The following is a 16,863-nucleotide window of genomic DNA, read 5'->3' as shown; positions in this document are numbered from 1 at the left end:
TTACCTATGGTTTTTAACAGATAAACCTTCCTGTCCTCCTCACTGAGTGTTGCTCATTCTCTGAATGGAAATACATTATGTGATCTGGTTTGCCACAAATGCAAGGAAAAAAAGTTTTGTTAACATTTTTTTCTTTTTTTTTTTCAAAAAGGAATAATCTTTCTTTCATCACTGTGCTTGAAATTCATCAGTTCCATTGCACTTCTTTGAACAGTTCTGCAGTGTTGTCTCATAAACCACTTAAAAACAGTACTTTCCAAACAAGTTCAAACTAGTTTTTGGTCAACCTCACTGTCTGCATTTCCAGCCCATAAGTCCCAAACTCATCTATGAATATCTTACCAAAGACAGAGTCAAAGGCTTTACTAAAGTCCAGGTTGACAATATATTCTGCTCTCTCTTCATCTATTGGGCCAGTGACTTCATCACAGAAGTTAATCAAGTTGGTCAAGCATGACTTTCCCTTGGTGAAACCATGCTGGCTGCTCCTGGTGATTGTCTCCTCCTTAATATGCCTGCAAATTGTTTGCAGGATTAGCTGCTCCGTCACATTCCCAAGGACGGAGGTGAGGCTGACCAGCCTGTAGTTGCCCAGATCCTCCTCCTTGTGCTTCTTGAAGATGCAGGTGACCTTTGCTTTCCTCCAGTCTTTGGGCACTTCCTAGTCACCATGATTGTTGAAAGGTTATCACAATTGGTCTTGGAATGGAAACAGCTAGCTCACTCAACAGTAATGTGTGCATCCCATCAGGTCCCACTGTCCTGTGTGCTAAATTATTCCTCGACCTGACCTTCTTCCACCAAGGGTATATCTTCCTTGCTCCAGTCTTATTCCCTAGTTTCTGGGATGTGGCATCCCTGAAGGCTGGTCTTACTAGAGAAGTCTGGGACAAAGAAGATGTTTAGTACTTCTACGTCTGTTGCAATGTAAAGACAAGATTTGTTTCCATGTGTCACGTGCTGTATCCTCATTTTAAAATCTAACATGTGGTAGCATTTCAGCACTTACCATGACAAACTGGAATTACTAGTGCTCTGTGTTGCACTTACTTATTTTTCATACCTAATTCTTATTTCAGTTTTCAGACAACTTCTTTGTTGATTTTTTTTTACCTGATTGGTAAGGAATTTCTTCAGTCTTCTGATCTTTCCTTTTTCTCTTTTGTAAAATATTAAAAAATCAACTTAGACTCATTATTTTATCTGTAAATTTCTGTTACGAGGCCAGGTTAAGGTCTGCTAATTCTGAACTTAGAGTTAAAAAAATTCTTTAATCATTAGAAAGCTCATTGATTTGCTCACATCATTAGCTGGCATCAGTGAATAAACTTTGTACATTTGGTTTGGTTGGCAATAATGTCATCTTCTTGTGTGGAATTTTTGTTAAGGTTGGATGGTTGGTTGGTTGGTTGGTGGGTGGGGTTTTTTATATAAATGAAGAAAGAATAATGTAAAATTTCTGGTATGAATTTGCAGTGAGGCAGGAAAGGTAAATATATTAGATGTAACTCCAAACAACAAAAAAAAGTTCAATCTTCACATCATCAGAGAAGATAATGATATTAAAGGTCACCACTGAGAAAATGCCAAGATGGTGTAGAGTTAGTAGCATGGAGTGAAGGTTATGTTCCTCACATGGAGTGAAGGTTAATGCTCCTCTCCAAGGGAGAAGGAGCATCCAAAGGACAGGTGCATTCATAGTTTGAAACAAAAAAGCTCCCAATCCTAACTTTGAAAAGACTTGTAGAAAACCTTGCAGGTCTCAAAGCAAGTGCTTCTAAAAAATCCTTCATTTCCAAGTGCCAGTATGTGACTGGAAAATAATATACTAAGAGTAATAGATAGCAAAAAAAAAAAAAAAAAAAAAGGCAACTGGAGGCCCATTAATACAATATCAGAAGCATCTAAGAGTTTAGAAAAAAATTCTGTCAAAAGTCAATAGTGATAATAAATGAGAGTAAATGATAATAAATAGTGATAAATGAATGAGAGAATAGGACTCACATGTGCTTATACTTAGATCATACCCAACTAGTCTGATAGTTTCCTTTGATGAGATAAATATGGTAAAGTACATGATGTATCACATACTTAGTAAAATAATAATGGAGGAAGATTAGTCCAGGAACTCAGATCTGAGAACAGACAGACTAACGGGAAAAGACAACTATGAGAGAGTGACAAAGAGAGGTATTGTACTGATCCTAAAGCCCTGGTTTGTGAGACAGAAAATAATATGCCCAGCCAAAATGCATCAATGGCAGAAAGTAGAGAAGTGCTGACACTTAGGGATAGTGGGGTAGCATATAGAAAGGTGTGAATAGCTTTGAAGGCTGAAGTGTGAAATACAGGAATATTTTCTAGAACAAGTCAAACAGTCATAACTTGTAGGCTAACAGCAAAATTCTATGCCAAGAGCTAGTTGATTAGAAATAAGAAGGAAAGCTATGTGTACAAGATGATCACTGAGATATTACCATGTATCAGCCTAAAAAGCCAACTGTATCCTGGGCTGCACCCAAAGCAGCGTGTCCAGCAGGAGAGGGAGGATTTGGCCCCTCCATTCTGCTCTCATGAGACCCCACCTACAATGAGGTCTGAAGGGGCATGGACCTGTTGGACTGAGTCCACCAGGATGATTAAAGGGATGGAACATCTCTCCTATGAGGAAAAGCTAGGAGAGTTGGAATTGCTCAGTCTGGAAAAGATAAGGCTTTGTGGTGACCTAATTGTGTCCATCCAGTACCTGAAGGGAGCCTACAAGGAAAATGTAGAGAAACAGTTTATGAGAGTATGTAATGACAGGACAAGGGGAAAGGATTCAAACTGACAGTTAGTTTAGATTAAATATTAGGAAAATATTCTTTACTGTGACAGTGGTGAGGAACTGCACATATTGCCCATAAAAGCTGTAGCAGCACCCTCCCTGGAAGTGTTCAAGGCCAGGCTGGATGGGGTTTAAAGCAACCTGGTGTAATAGAAGGTGTCCGTGCCCATGGCAGGGATTTTGGAACTAGATGATATTTAAGGTCCCTTCCAACCCAAACAATTCTGTAAATATATGACTGTGATCAGAAGTTTTTGCATGGTATATAGTGAGATAAGAAAACTGCTGGATGAGAATCTTGTGAGACCTCTTCAGCTTTTCACCATCCAACCCTGACTAAGTGTTTTCATGAAGGTTGAAATCAATGTGTCCGTTATAGAGAAGGACAATGAAATTGGTGCATAAGCTGCAAAGACTTTTCCCACAAGGACAAGTTTTCACATGTGTGAGCATACATTTCAGTATATAGGGTTACTGTGAGAAACAAGGTAAATTGTTCTAGGCAGATGCTGTATTCATGGAGCTAAACTGCTTTTGCGGTCCAAATCAGCTTAGGCATCTCTACAGAGTACTGTGTTGTGCAGTGGCTTAATTAACCCTGAAAAATGGAGCCTGAGGGAGATTACTACTGCTTTCCATGAATTCATGGTAGTACAAACCCCAAGGAGGAGGAAATCCTATGTAACCTGAGAGATTTACAACAGAAATAAAAACAGATATAAACTGACCCTGAAGAGGTTCAGGCTGGAAACTAGGAGTGGATCTCAGCTAGCAGAGGAGTGATGTTCAGATACAGCCTTACTACTTGGAAACAGCAGTACAAAAATACTCTTCATACAGGAACATACAGTTATGTAAATCATCTCATATTATTCAGTTATAGTTTGGTATTGATGACTTAGATGGAATATCCTGGTAATAATTTCCTTGAAGTAATTGCTAGATAATTGTCTTAAAGTTTTAAAAGAATTGCAGTGTCCTCTGATTAACTAAGTAAATGATTGTCAGATGAGGACCCTGTCAAAGAACCTTTTGCTGTTAAACAGAAGCGTATTTCTTTATCATATTTTATTAACTTTTTTTTTTTCACTTTATCAAGGGGAATATTTTGAATGATATGCTTTCACCATAATTTTCAATGTGGTGTGAAATCCTCGCAGTCAAATTAATAAAAGTATCAGCCTGCTACTTGAGTGATTTAAGAAATTATCCTTTGGTCAAATCATTTTGGGTCAAGACTGATCATCTTGACAAGTACGAGGAAGAAGCATTATATCAGCATAGAACTAGATGTCAGTATACAAAGATTGAAAAGGGCTATTTAAACCAAGAACTCTCTTTAAAAAGAGTGCTGGACAATTGGTATTATAAGGAGCATTTATTTTAAAGATCCAAGAGGGAACAACTTGTTCCAATAGATGGCACATATTTTTGTTACTAAAGTAATAGGTTCCTTGTTACAAAAGATTGCACTCTACAGGTAATAACTGAGTTACAGAAGACATGAGGCAATTAGGTGTAAGGAACAGTTTTTTGGGAAGGCACATTTCTTGGTTTGAGGGGGTTTTTGTGTTATAAACCAACTCTCATTTGTATATTCCAACCAAGATGTAAGATAATGAGTCTATGAAAATTTTATATTTATTTTACCTTTTTTACAGTGAATTCTTAGCTGAGGGATTACTCCAGCCATATTGCAGTCTTGTTTCTTTAAGAACAGTCAGTTTCTATCAAAGATATGTATTTTTTAGCAAATATTTGGGCTCTTTGCATTGTTTTAATTGGAAAATGATATAATTGTATACTCCTCTTTTTTAATATGCAAAATCTTATTATTCTTGAAGCAGAGGAGACTGTTAGGAATTACAGTTTCTTGGTTATAGATGCAAAATGCTTTCAAGCCAACATTCAGTCCAAAAGGTGTTAAAAACATATGTCCAGGACTCTATCAGTCTGCTTTTGTGTTTGCATCCCCTGTTTGTCTCTAGCCTAACAGTCTGTCCTTGACCTATGTACAAGCCTTCGGAGAACAAAAGATGGTAAAGCCTTTCCACCCAGAAACTTGTTGCCAATAGAAACATTTGCTCAAGTTTTACAAGAATTACTACTGGTAATGTTTGAGAGAGCTGGTGCTATGGGGTTGTTTCCACAAACACTACTTGTTTATCCCTCATGGATGGCAGCTATTGCAGACGTATTTCAGTTGTGTTTAGCTCACTCCAGATGATGGGATTTCTTTTAGCACCGTCAGAATTTCGCAAAGAACAGTCTATATTAAGCTGTGTGTTAACCTTCTAATAACTGAATGGTTATGTGGCCATGGTTAGATTCCAGTTCCTAGCAGAAGACTGATAAATCCCACATAAAATACTTAAATTGGGTTTTTTTCCCCTTTAGATATTGAAATGCATCTCATAATATTTTTTTTTAGTCCACTTGTTCCCCAGTTGCTCATTGTTATTCTTCCATTTCGTGGTGGTAACATTATCCTGTCTTTGTAAGGGTGGTTTTATGATAAAGAGACTGTATAAGGGCTACCCAGTACCATACAGCTATTTTGTTGTAAATACAGATTTCACATATATGCCAAATCACTTAATTTACTTTAACTTCCTTACTTATCCCATCTCCTGATTTTATGTACATAAAATCAGTCTGTACAGACCATTAATTTCTGTTACTGACAAGTCAATGGGCTGTTGGTCAAAATAGTAGGATTTTTTGTCAGGGAAAGAGAAAGTTTTCAGCACAGTGGATGAATGGAACCTTTCTTTATGTGAACACTTCGATTATTTTAGGAATTTTGCTTGTAGAACTATTTCTTCTGTAAAGAAATTTACAGAAGACAGAGCTTAAGGTTTCTGAGTTGTGTTTTAATTTAAAATGCTATGTTGAAATTGTCTAGCCATGAATTCATTGCAGTCAGAGTTGGAATACCTTTGTTCCTTAGACAATGTATTGACTACTTATCCAGCCAACATACAGTCCTTTCACATTTGGCATATCTGTGGAAAAAACCCAAATTGTAACTGCCTTGTGAATGTGAAATCCTGGTATGGTATTAGACAAAGGAATAAATGCTTCCTTCCTTTTATCCAGTATTGCTATCTTATGGGCTGAGGTATTGTGTTACTACTGCGTGTCTGACGGCATAAAGACAATAAATGCCTCTTGAGTTTGTTTGTTTACTTGATAACAAATCTGGATTTACTCAAATTAGAAGGTAACATCTCTTCTAGTTTTATGGAGGAAAATATCCACCCCCAATTACAAAACCTGTGTCTAATGTTGCCTGGGAACAATTTTAAACAATCAATGTTAAACCTCTCAGTAGTCTCGTCATATAAAGGTGAAATGTGTTAAAGGAGAAGCCTCTGCCTGAACATTCTCACACCATTCAAGGACTTACACACACACCAACCGAGACTGTCACTGTGGGGACTGGAGTACCTTCACAGTGGGCAGCTCCATATGGCCCATGGGTGCCTCTCCTGACTCCTTGCGCAAACACACCCTCCCTCTCAGGTGTGCTTCCTCATTCTTCAGGCTCGACCCTTGGTTTCCCATAGCACAGTCTCAGGTGTCAGATTTGTAAAAATAAGTAATTTAAGAGTGGTATGGCACCTGCTAGCTGGCAGAGTATGGGAAATTAGAAAGCCCTCGACTTAGGATAAATATTATCTAGCAACAACAAGAACATCAGTGCAGAATCAATATTCTTTTCCATTCCAGCCGAAAACATATCTAGGTGTAAGACCACAGCTTGTCATCTAAGGCTTCAGCAAATCCAACTGTTCATGCTAAGCAAGTAAAGAAAAGGCAGCAACATACTAAATCAGAGTAATACAACTCAATGTAACTCATTCTAATTAAAACTTACTTGTCTATTGCAGAATATTCCAAGTTAGAACAGACCCACAAGGATCACTGAGTCCAATTCTTAAGTGAATACAGAGATTGAACACACAACCTTGGCATTATTAGCACCATGTTCTAACCAGCTAAACTAATCTCAGGTCATAGTAAACAGCTAACATCTCTCAACAAAGAGATATTAGATAGTCTGCAAAAAGTTTAAAGCTTTTTTAGGGGTTGAGAGTGTTTAAGCATAACTTCTTTTGGGTGAATTTTAAATGTCCAAGATACGTTTCCTGAGTCTCTGAAATAGTAATTTATTCTGATGTTTTACTTCCAAACTAATTTTTTCCTCTTATTGTTAATATTAAATTAATATTGTTTAATTCCAATATGCATGTATTCATTTTTTTCCCCTACAGGTTTCATTTCTGGCCTCTGCTTACATGAGCCAGCATATCTCAGAGGAAAGCTGCTTTGCCCTTGCATCTGTTACCCATTACCTTTACCTCTGCCAGTTCAGCTGGATGCTTATTCAGGTTGGTATCTTAGTCCTTTTTATCACTTCCCCAAAACACCTGTAAAAGTAACTGATCAGTAGACTGTATTTCTATTATATTGTAGTGATTATATATACATATCTGTATATCTATATACAGAGAGAGATATAGAGCACCGAAACTCAGTGCTACTAGAAGGCCAAAACTTTAGATGGCTTTTATTAAACCTAGAGTGACACAACTCCAAGGGTAAATATACAAACACTACAAAAGACTTTTTCCACTATTACCTATTGCAACCATGTAAGAATGTCCTCATCTTATTTCATCCTGTAAAGAAGTTACTGTCTCAGAACACTGAAGAATTATTTTTCTTACTGTTAATAATTTTTCAAAACATCTCTTATTTGGTCCTTTGAAGCCGTCTCTTACAGGTGAAGCGTAAATGTAAACTATACTGTAATTTGTTGAGTCAGTGGCATTTTAGTCATTAAACTGGTATAGCATAACAAGCATACCTTCACAAGTTTGCATTAAAATACAGTATATATGTATTCATAATTATTACCAGAATTTTTATAGAATCATAGAATCTTTTAGGTTGCAGAAGCCCCTAAGATCGTCAAGTCCAACAGTTAACTCAGTACTGCCAAGTCCACAACTAAACCATGTCCCCCCATCCTTTTCTCCAGGCTGAACTTCCCCAGGTCCCTCAGCCATTCCTCATCAGCCTTGTACTCCAGACTACTCACAGCTCTGTTGCGCATTTGATATATTACAGAACAGTAAATGGTGGAAAAAACAATTGAACTAATATGGAACACCATGAACAATCAAATCAGTTATGGATTACTGATTTGAAGATAACTTACCAGTTGTATGTTAGTCAAAATAATGAGCTGTGGGGTTATTTGAAAAAATACATTGTTATGCCGTCATCTAGAAATGTATATTTAGCACCAGTATGTGAGTTAAGCAATTTGTCTGTTATTTTAAGAGGATTTGTCCCCAGCACATTTATTATAGCATACAGCTTTACATATGCAGCTCCATACATACAAATCCTCCAATATGCAGGCTGTCAGGCCAAACCAAGAATTGCAAATTAGGCTGCATCTAAATACAACTTTCTCTCCCAAGTAACATTCATGTGATAAGTGGCATTTTCCTGGGATATGTCAGGCTAATATTCATTGAGAACACCAACAGCCTCTCCAGCAGCTCAGCTGTGTTCATTAGCCTAAGCAAGCTACATGTAGATGGCCTCAATACAGAAATTTGTCTTCTGGGCAAATTATGGTCTCACAGGTTAACTACTCTAAATTATTGTGTAAGCTGTAAATTATATTCTTCACAGTTGCTCATTCACTTTGTTCCTAAATTACTTCAGAGCTCCTCACCATTTTCTAATTTGGACAAGTAATGTTTTTAGGTTTCTTTTTTACTGGGATGTCTCAAGCTTTGGCAACTCAGTGTTTGATAGTATTTCATCATCCCATTCTATGTGTTTTACATTGCATTGAGTTGCAAAAATTACTTAAAATGGCAAAAAAAAATTGTATGACTGTTAACAGTTGGTCATTTTTATGTCTGTAGTTGAAATTCAGTGCTATTTTTTTTTGAAGAAGACTTTGGCCAAATCCTAAGAACTTGCATAATAACATTGCATTTAGTGGAGCCTTAGGCTTGTGTAAAACATGAAGACTAGTCATGGAAATCTGACCAGACAAAAGTGCTTAAGAGGGAATCCATCACAGCCTTCTGAGTGATGAGCTGCTAGGAGTAAAACCCCTTTTTGTAGCTGCAGGTCTTCAGCTGAGAGTGATACCTGAACTTTGAAAGACCCAAAAGGAAAGAAATAATATGAAATATAGATCACACCAGGCGTCAGCTGCAGTTTACTCTTCTTAACTGGGAATAGGTCTTGAATTTATATATCTCATTGTGGAGTGAGTAAGCTATATCAGGGCACAGGAAGCATTGCTGGGGACATCTCTGTGCTTGAATTGGTCCGCATGACAACTCTAGAAAAGCTTGTGGATCCAAAGGGAAACCAGAAGTCTAGATGCTACTGCTGTCTGAACGGCAGACTTAAAATTTTGGGAAATTAATGTTTGTATTTCTCAGCCTAGTATACTTTATATGCATGACTTGATTTGGAAAGCAGAATTAATAATGTATTTATACTTAAATGGGACTTAAATACTTATGTCTGGAAAAGAGCAAAAATACAGGAACAGATTCTGTGCCCTTTGTGAAGTCACTGCCTCTGTGAGGTTGCATAGCATAGTGCATATGCTTGATTAAGTGACTTAGGTCTTACAAATCTACAATCTTACAAATCTGCCTTGATCATGGGATACAGAAATGGGTGAATGTGATAATCAAGCACCAGCACTGTGCAGGCATGTGGAACTGAAACATCCATAAAATCCAGGAGATTTTAAGTGACCAAAGGTGCTATAGCAACATTTCCAGTCAACAAAACTCTAGAGGAGAACACAGATTTAACAGTGCACTCAGATAGATACAGATTAATTTTTGTGGTCCAGATCAAAGATCTTCACTTTCCAGACTCTAGGATAACTTCCTCACCATTTGTTTTTTTGGTGTTTTTTTTTTGTTTGTTTGTTTGTTTGTTTTTTGTTTTTGGTGGGGTTTTTTTTGTTTCTTTGGTTGGTTGGTTGGTTGGTTTGGTTTGGTTTGGTGTTTTTTTTTTTTTTTTTTTTGGTAGTCTTTCCATCTTCGGTATCGTACTAGGTATAGCAATTATGCTTAACATTTTATCTTACATCAATGCTTTTTACAAAACAATTTATCTATAGCTTCATGGTTTAATTCTTGTTCTCTTTTTAGTTTCTTGTATTTGTAGACATATTCAATATCAGTATTTCTGCTACAAATGTAGCTACTACTCATCTATTGACTGAAATGTAAAGATGGAAAGGATCTCAGAAGTCACCTGGTCGATTTTCAGCATCAGAACAAAGATCACATAAAATCATCCTTGTTTGTCTATTTTTTCCACTGCCTTATTATTGTATGATCTTGTTTCTTGTTTTTTATAGGGAGAATTTTTAAGTCACAGAAAGCTAATAGCATTACCCATTTTTTTAAAGGATGAGGCTTTCTTAAGTGCAGAAGGAAAGGAGTAAATAAGGTGCAAATGGCTCTTTATAGGTCTGAAATATTTGCCTTATATTAATGTCTGAAATCCAGTAGTCTTTGTCCTGACAAGTGTCCCTTTGTACAACTGAACAGCATAACCCTGTATTTTCAAATCTTTTTATCTGCTTTTATCTTAGGAGCACATGCTAAGAGTGTCTTTCAGCATGACAAGGAAAATAAGTTTCTTCTCTTAGTATTTTCTAACGTGTTGCAAGAAGTAAGTTACAAAGAAAATTAAAATCTGTCTATTGAGGTAAAAAAAAAAAATTCTGTAGTTCTCAACTGCCAATTCTGACACACAGTAAAACTATGGAAAAACATGATTCTTTGTGCTTTCTTGAGCTATTGCTACAGTGAATCAAATCAACAGTGAAAACGTCAGTTCAACAAGCAAACCAGAATGAAAGTCATGATCTTGCTATCACTCATAACTGAATCTTTCTCCTACGTTGATTTAATGACACTTTAAATTTTCAATAAGTTTCTACAAATTTGTGTCAGACTTGTAAGATGTTTGCTGATCTTAAAGGAAGTTTGATGCTTTTCTTTTTATTTTAAGAATAATTTGTGGACTGCTTTACAGCTTCAAAAAAGGAATTACATGAAAGCATACAATTATTATAAAATGACCCCTCCAGCTATTCGTGAAAAGAAGAAGGAAAACAGAAGTTTTCCTACTGGAAAGGGAAAGACTTTATTTAAAGTATTTCGCACCTGTTATTTGCCAGATATCCATAGCTTATCACAGATGGTGAGGCACTGGAACAGGTTTTGCCTGTAGAAGCTGTGGCTACTTAATCCCTGGAAGTGTTCAAGGGCAGTTTGGAGATGAGACTTTGAGCAACTTTGTTGTCCTTGTTTAGGAATGGTATTCTCCAATTTAGTGAATCCATGCACTGCTTGCTCCCAGGCTCCCCCTGCCTCTGCCCTGCTTCAGGCTGGAGAGAAGAGTTGGAGGCTCAGAAGGCAAGGATCATGGGTTGAGATAAGAGCAATGTACTGGAAAGAGCAATGAGATAAGGAAACAAACAGTTCAACAACATCACTAATGACAGCGGGTACAAGAAAGAGGTGAATGATTCACACAGAAACACCACCCAACTGCTCCTTCCACCACACTACACTGATCCAGAACAAACCCCTTCTCCCCAGAAGAGTTCCTTCCCCCAGCCCCCAAAAATGATGGGAGGTAGTATAGAATAACCTCTGGCTCCCAGCCATGGCCACTGCAAAAATCAACCCTGTCCTGGCTGGTACCAGGACATTGGTTGAGTGGAAAATGTCCCACAGCGGGAGGTGTGGAACTAGATTGTCCCTTCCAATACAAAGTGTTATAAAATTCTGTGATTATCACTAAAGATAAACGAATGAATAATTAAAAAAAAAAAAAACCAGCATCCCAGGTTTGGGAAGGTAATTTTCATTAATTGCCTCATTTTAAAAGAAAAAACCTTCACTGAAGTTCATATTGTCTCATTAGTGTTACGTGAATAAACAATTATTTTGCATTCTACATCAGACCAAATCACAACTTGCCCATTTGTTCTTCCGCCTGAGCAGCTGGAAAATGGACTGTACATTTTATTCTTCTGTTGAACTGGTTATTGTTGCAGCATGGCAACAGGAAAGGATTTGCTAAAATTACCTCCTCTATTATTTAATTGATTACATTTTGGAGCATCAAAAGGGGTTGAAAATAAGAACTAGCAATTAGCAAAATACAAGTGTGACTGTGCAGAAAATGTGACTAATCCAACCTTGCTTACATCTTTATAGCAGCTGTGGTGTTAAGTGTTGTGCTGTGATGAATGAGGTGAGATATCTAAATATGGCTAACCAAACACAGAGCCAGGACATGAGGTATGATTTCATAGAAAGCAATTTCAGTTGGATGACTGAGAACAATGTTCACGAGATTGTCAGAATTAGTAGAACCAACAATCCCTGAGTGTAATGGCATATATCCATTCAAGGATTTTGCTGTTTGGAAGTGCTTGCAGTGAGGCACAGTCTAGCCAGGACTATAAGGGCATGTAATTGAGGAGTGTTTATTGGCATAATGTGACAAACAGAATTTTGAATGAGTTTTCAGTCCCATGTAAAACTGAACAGAACAACCAATCTTTGCACAAGGTATGGATTTTCGTCCAAGTGCCATTTTCATCTGTTTAATATTTTATTCCTATGCATGTCCAGCAATTAAATTAATAGTTTTTCTGTGTTCTTTTAACCTACACAGCATAGTTGCAATTATATGGTGGGATTTACCTGTGATCCTTTAAGGAAAATAAACCTTACCTTTGTTCATATAGCACTAATCAACAAATGAAAATCAAAAAAGAAATAATAATTATTATATAATTAATATAAGTATATACACTGAACATACCTATGAAATGTCATTCTGTAAAAAGGCATTTAAAACACTTACTAACCTTTTTTAAACAAGTTGTTGGTATGCAATGCGGTTCATTATCGACGACAGAAAGTGTTGCATATTCATGCTATATAAATCACATTTGAGAAAAAAATCTCAAATGATAGTTAACTAATGAGACCTACATAAGGAATCCAGAAACAACTAACTAAGTACTTGAATATGAAAATTAGGTGTTCCTGAACAAAGGGGTAGACAAGCCCTTGGCTGAGGGAAATGTGCAAAATTTCCTCAACAAAATAATCACGTTGCATTGTCTTGTCACTTTGTATGAATTTTTACCTATCCTTACAGTAGATGGCTGAAAATGAAGCATGTAACATTATTATATGTAACCCTTGTGTAGACCATGGAGAGAGATGATTGTGCTTGGGTAAGGATTAATGAGTGCCTGAAGGTGCCTGTCCTGTCTCTGTTGACTGACAAGACATGCTTAAAGGCACAAGCTTGAATTAGATACCTTATATGCAGAAAAAGACAAAATTAATTCCTTATTCACCCCATATAAAAGGCCAGAAATAATAATATAGCATGTGGATCTGTACATGGTATAACATTTTTGAAGTGGAGAAAGTGAAGAAAAATTTCTCAAAAAATATTTTTATTATGGATAGCTTAGGTGTTTATAGACAGTAGTGTGTAGATGCACATTAAAAAATGCTCACACATGACAGTGTGTGCTATGAACATCTTAAAGAAAATGCAAATATCCATGCAATACTCTAAGTATTCCGTTTCACTTGAAGGGTTTCCTTACCCATACTACCAGTTCTTTCAAGGGGTTTCAGCTATTGCACTTCATTTTGATTCATATATGGTTTTAAACCAAATTATGCTGTTTGATGGTGAGTTGATCATAAGAAAACACAGACAGTTTTAGAGATGCCTGTGAATTTACATTCATTTATTTGCAGTTTTTTCTCAAACTCTTATATTACACAGAATCATAGAACCATTGAAGTTTTAGGGGTACCTTGAGACTGTCTAGTGCAACACCATACCTCAAGCAGCTACGGCAGGCTGCCCAGCACCATGGTCAGTTTGTTTTTGATTATCTAAGGACACATACTCCGCAACCTCTCTGGGCATCTTGGCCCAGTGTTTGAGCACCCCCACAGTAAGAAAGCTTTTTCTTGTATGCAGCTGGAGCTTCTTGTATGGTAATTTGGGCCCATTGCCTCTTGCCCCACCACTGGGGCTGTCTGTCTCCCTCTGCATCGGTGCCTCCTATCAGATATCTATACACGTGGACATGATCCCCCTGAGCATCTTCTTTCAAGGCTGAACAGCCACAGTTCTCTCAGCCTTCCCTCATGGGAGAGGTTTTCCACCCCTCAATGGTCTTCATGGGCCATTGCTGGACTCACTTCATGTCTTTGTTGTACTGCTGAGCCCAGAACAGGATCACAGTTAGAACCATCGAAGGAGCTTAGTGTGTTTCCTGCAAGATACACAGAGCTGAACACTAACATAAAAATATTAAATACAGATCAGATTTAGAAATACTAAATGCCAGGCTTCTATGTGAAGGTATGAATATCCAAGAAGAAAGTGATTTTTGCACCAAAAAGCTATTTTTGTATTGCAAAATTAGTGTATTCTACCAAACAGGGTGTCCCTTCCTCTACGTCAGTCTAATTCACAATAGTTATATAAATAAGCATATGTCTTTTATAATGTCTTTTCATTACTTAAGGAAAAAAAAGTGAGAACAAAGTATTTTTGTTGAAAATCGTTCATACATACACATGTGACAGGTCAGAAATACGCTGCATTATGACTTTCAGAGTGATTCAGTTTTTGCCATAGCTTGTTGCACCAAGTCTACTGATTGTTTTTGTGCATTATTCTTCAGGCTGTTAATTTCTGGTATGTCCTTGTGATGAATGATGAACACACGGAGACGCGCTATCTGCTTTACTTCCTTTTGAGTTGGGGACTTCCAGCTTTTGTTGTGATCCTTCTTCTAATTATCCTGAGAGGAATCTACCATCACAGCACAGCACAGATTTATGGCCTTGTCTACGGTGATCTGTAAGTGTTTCCTTAAAAAAGCATGAACTAGGTTTGTACTTAATTTTATTCCATGTAGAGAAGGGGGTATGCCCATAGTCAAGTGCAGAAATGGACAGGGGGATTCCTCATTTGGTGGAGATGAGGCAAGTATGCCACCCATATGCAATACAGCACTTTCTGTGGAGTTGGGCTTTGCTACAGTTTCTCTATTCTGGCAGAGCTGTCTCAAGCGTGTCTGCTCAGTGACTAAATAATTTCTTTTGTTCTGAGAATATGCAATTCCAGACTAAAGGACAGAAACATCTTCTGCTGCAGAATGAGCAAAAGAGAATGGTTTTCTTCCATTTAATTTCTGTCATAACAAACCTCAACACCAAATCAAGCCTTAACCCCTGCACCATCTCTTATGTTATTAAATATGTCCTTTGCTAGAAAGTATTACTACATTATCATGTCAAATATTTTTCTTGAACTGTTTCTCTTGTAATAATGAATGTTATATTGCAAATTGTTCCAAATTTGAGAATTGATGTGTTGTTGACAATTATCACAGCCCTTTCAAAGCCATATATAAGCACAGAAAACTGCCCTAATTATGTATATCTTCATATAACCAGACGCGTTTATGTGGAGGTAGATAAATAGATAAATATTTTTGCTCTTTCCTACTTTTTTTTACTCTGGCTCCTTTTCTGGCAAACTTAATCTGTGATGATATCTCTTCTAGGAATGGGGCTAATATGCTTACTGACTTTGTATCACAGTTACATGCTTTATGTGCAGAAAAGACTAAACATACCTCTTCTTTTTAAAAGAAATGAATGTAGAAATTCTTTTTATGAAAACGTCATACGAGGTTGCTTTCAGGGTAGACCCACAGCAGGAGAATATTCATCTGTCTTTAATAAAAGAGGAGGATACAGTGTGCATCACTCCATTACAAGAGAACAACATTTAGTTTTGGGTTTTTTGTCACGCAGGGAACTCCTGTGAGAAGTAGATACTTGAATTTAATACTGATGTTTAAGTATACGCATGTATACACACACACACACGTGGTCTTATAGATATTATTTGTATATACATATCTGTGTGTGAATCTGTACTGTGTGTGGTAAGCAGGGATACCTGATTTTGATGTAAATGAGTTACACTGAGTACCACAAGTTGTCTGACCATGTCAACTAAGTTTAGTCCCACATTTATAGGCACCAACTCAACTCGGAAATATAACTGAGATCCACAAAAGCAGATGATTGCTGATGTTCATGTTGTATCAGGGGGTGCTCCATAGCTGTATACCATCCCATACACATCAGTATTTCTTCACAGAACATGTCTTTTTCTTCATGGTAAAATGCTTCTTTGTGCATAGTAAACACAAGGAATGTGTGTAACATAATCAAGTTCTCCAACTGTAGTCAAACTGTGGATTGATGGTATCATTATGCAGTGAAACACAGCTTTGCAGTTTTTTCTTTTGATATCCATGTCTCATTCTTTGTAAAACAAGTGAAAGCCTTACATTCTGATAAAATTATTTAGCAGAGGAAAATTACTCAGTCCAACCCATTGCCCAAATTAAATATAATTTTTTTCCAGCATTCTATTACTATTTCTATGGGAAAATGCCAGAAACCAGCCCAAGATTAGTAAATGTCCATCTCAGTCAATGTGGACACTGTAAGAGATATCTACAAGGATTTTCATAAATAGCATCAATCCTAGTTCCTGATTTGAAGAGCACTTTAAGACTTGAGGATTTTCAAAGACAGAATGTAGAAAAGGGGAGAGATTGAACTACAGCACTTGGTTTGTTTTCTCCAAACCAGAATGCAGTAGTGGAAAAAGTGACAAGGAGATTTCCAAATCCAAACTCATTACATACTGGCTTCAGAATCAGCCTCAGAAGTGGTTTAAGAACAATAGTGTGCTGGTAAGAGCTCCTTACATGTGAGATCTGGAAGACTGATTAAAGTAATAAAAGCAGTGCAGCCTATCTTAACCCTCTCCTAAGTGATCACTTCTTCATGCAACCTGTTTTTGCATTACTGTGGTAT

At 37.1% G+C, this 16,863-nt stretch overlaps 1 protein-coding gene across 18 annotated transcripts in view; it reads left to right on the top strand.

Annotated features, from left to right (window-relative positions):
• Nucleotides 1-16,863, top strand: part of ADGRV1 (adhesion G protein-coupled receptor V1) — a 310,923-nt gene that overhangs the window by 181,328 nt on the left and 112,732 nt on the right. For 16 of the 18 annotated variants that reach the window (XR_007201087.1, XR_007201088.1, XR_007201086.1 and 13 more), the window contains 2 exons: nt 7,105-7,221; nt 14,643-14,821. Coding sequence is in view for 13 of the 18 variants with exons in the window: in XM_048292637.1 (XP_048148594.1) it covers nt 7,105-7,221; nt 14,643-14,821 (296 nt within the window). In the remaining 5 variants the exon portion in view is untranslated. Of the gene's footprint in view, nt 1-7,104; nt 7,222-11,260; nt 11,422-14,642; nt 14,822-16,863 lie in introns of those variants that run through there. The other 2 variants (XR_007201089.1, XM_048292643.1) reach the window with 2 other exon arrangements.

The sequence above is a fragment of the Corvus hawaiiensis genome, chromosome Z, assembly GCF_020740725.1.
Source record: "Corvus hawaiiensis isolate bCorHaw1 chromosome Z, bCorHaw1.pri.cur, whole genome shotgun sequence".
Taxonomy (NCBI): Eukaryota; Metazoa; Chordata; class Aves; order Passeriformes; family Corvidae; genus Corvus; species Corvus hawaiiensis.
This window is presented reverse-complemented; position numbering and strand designations above follow the sequence as displayed.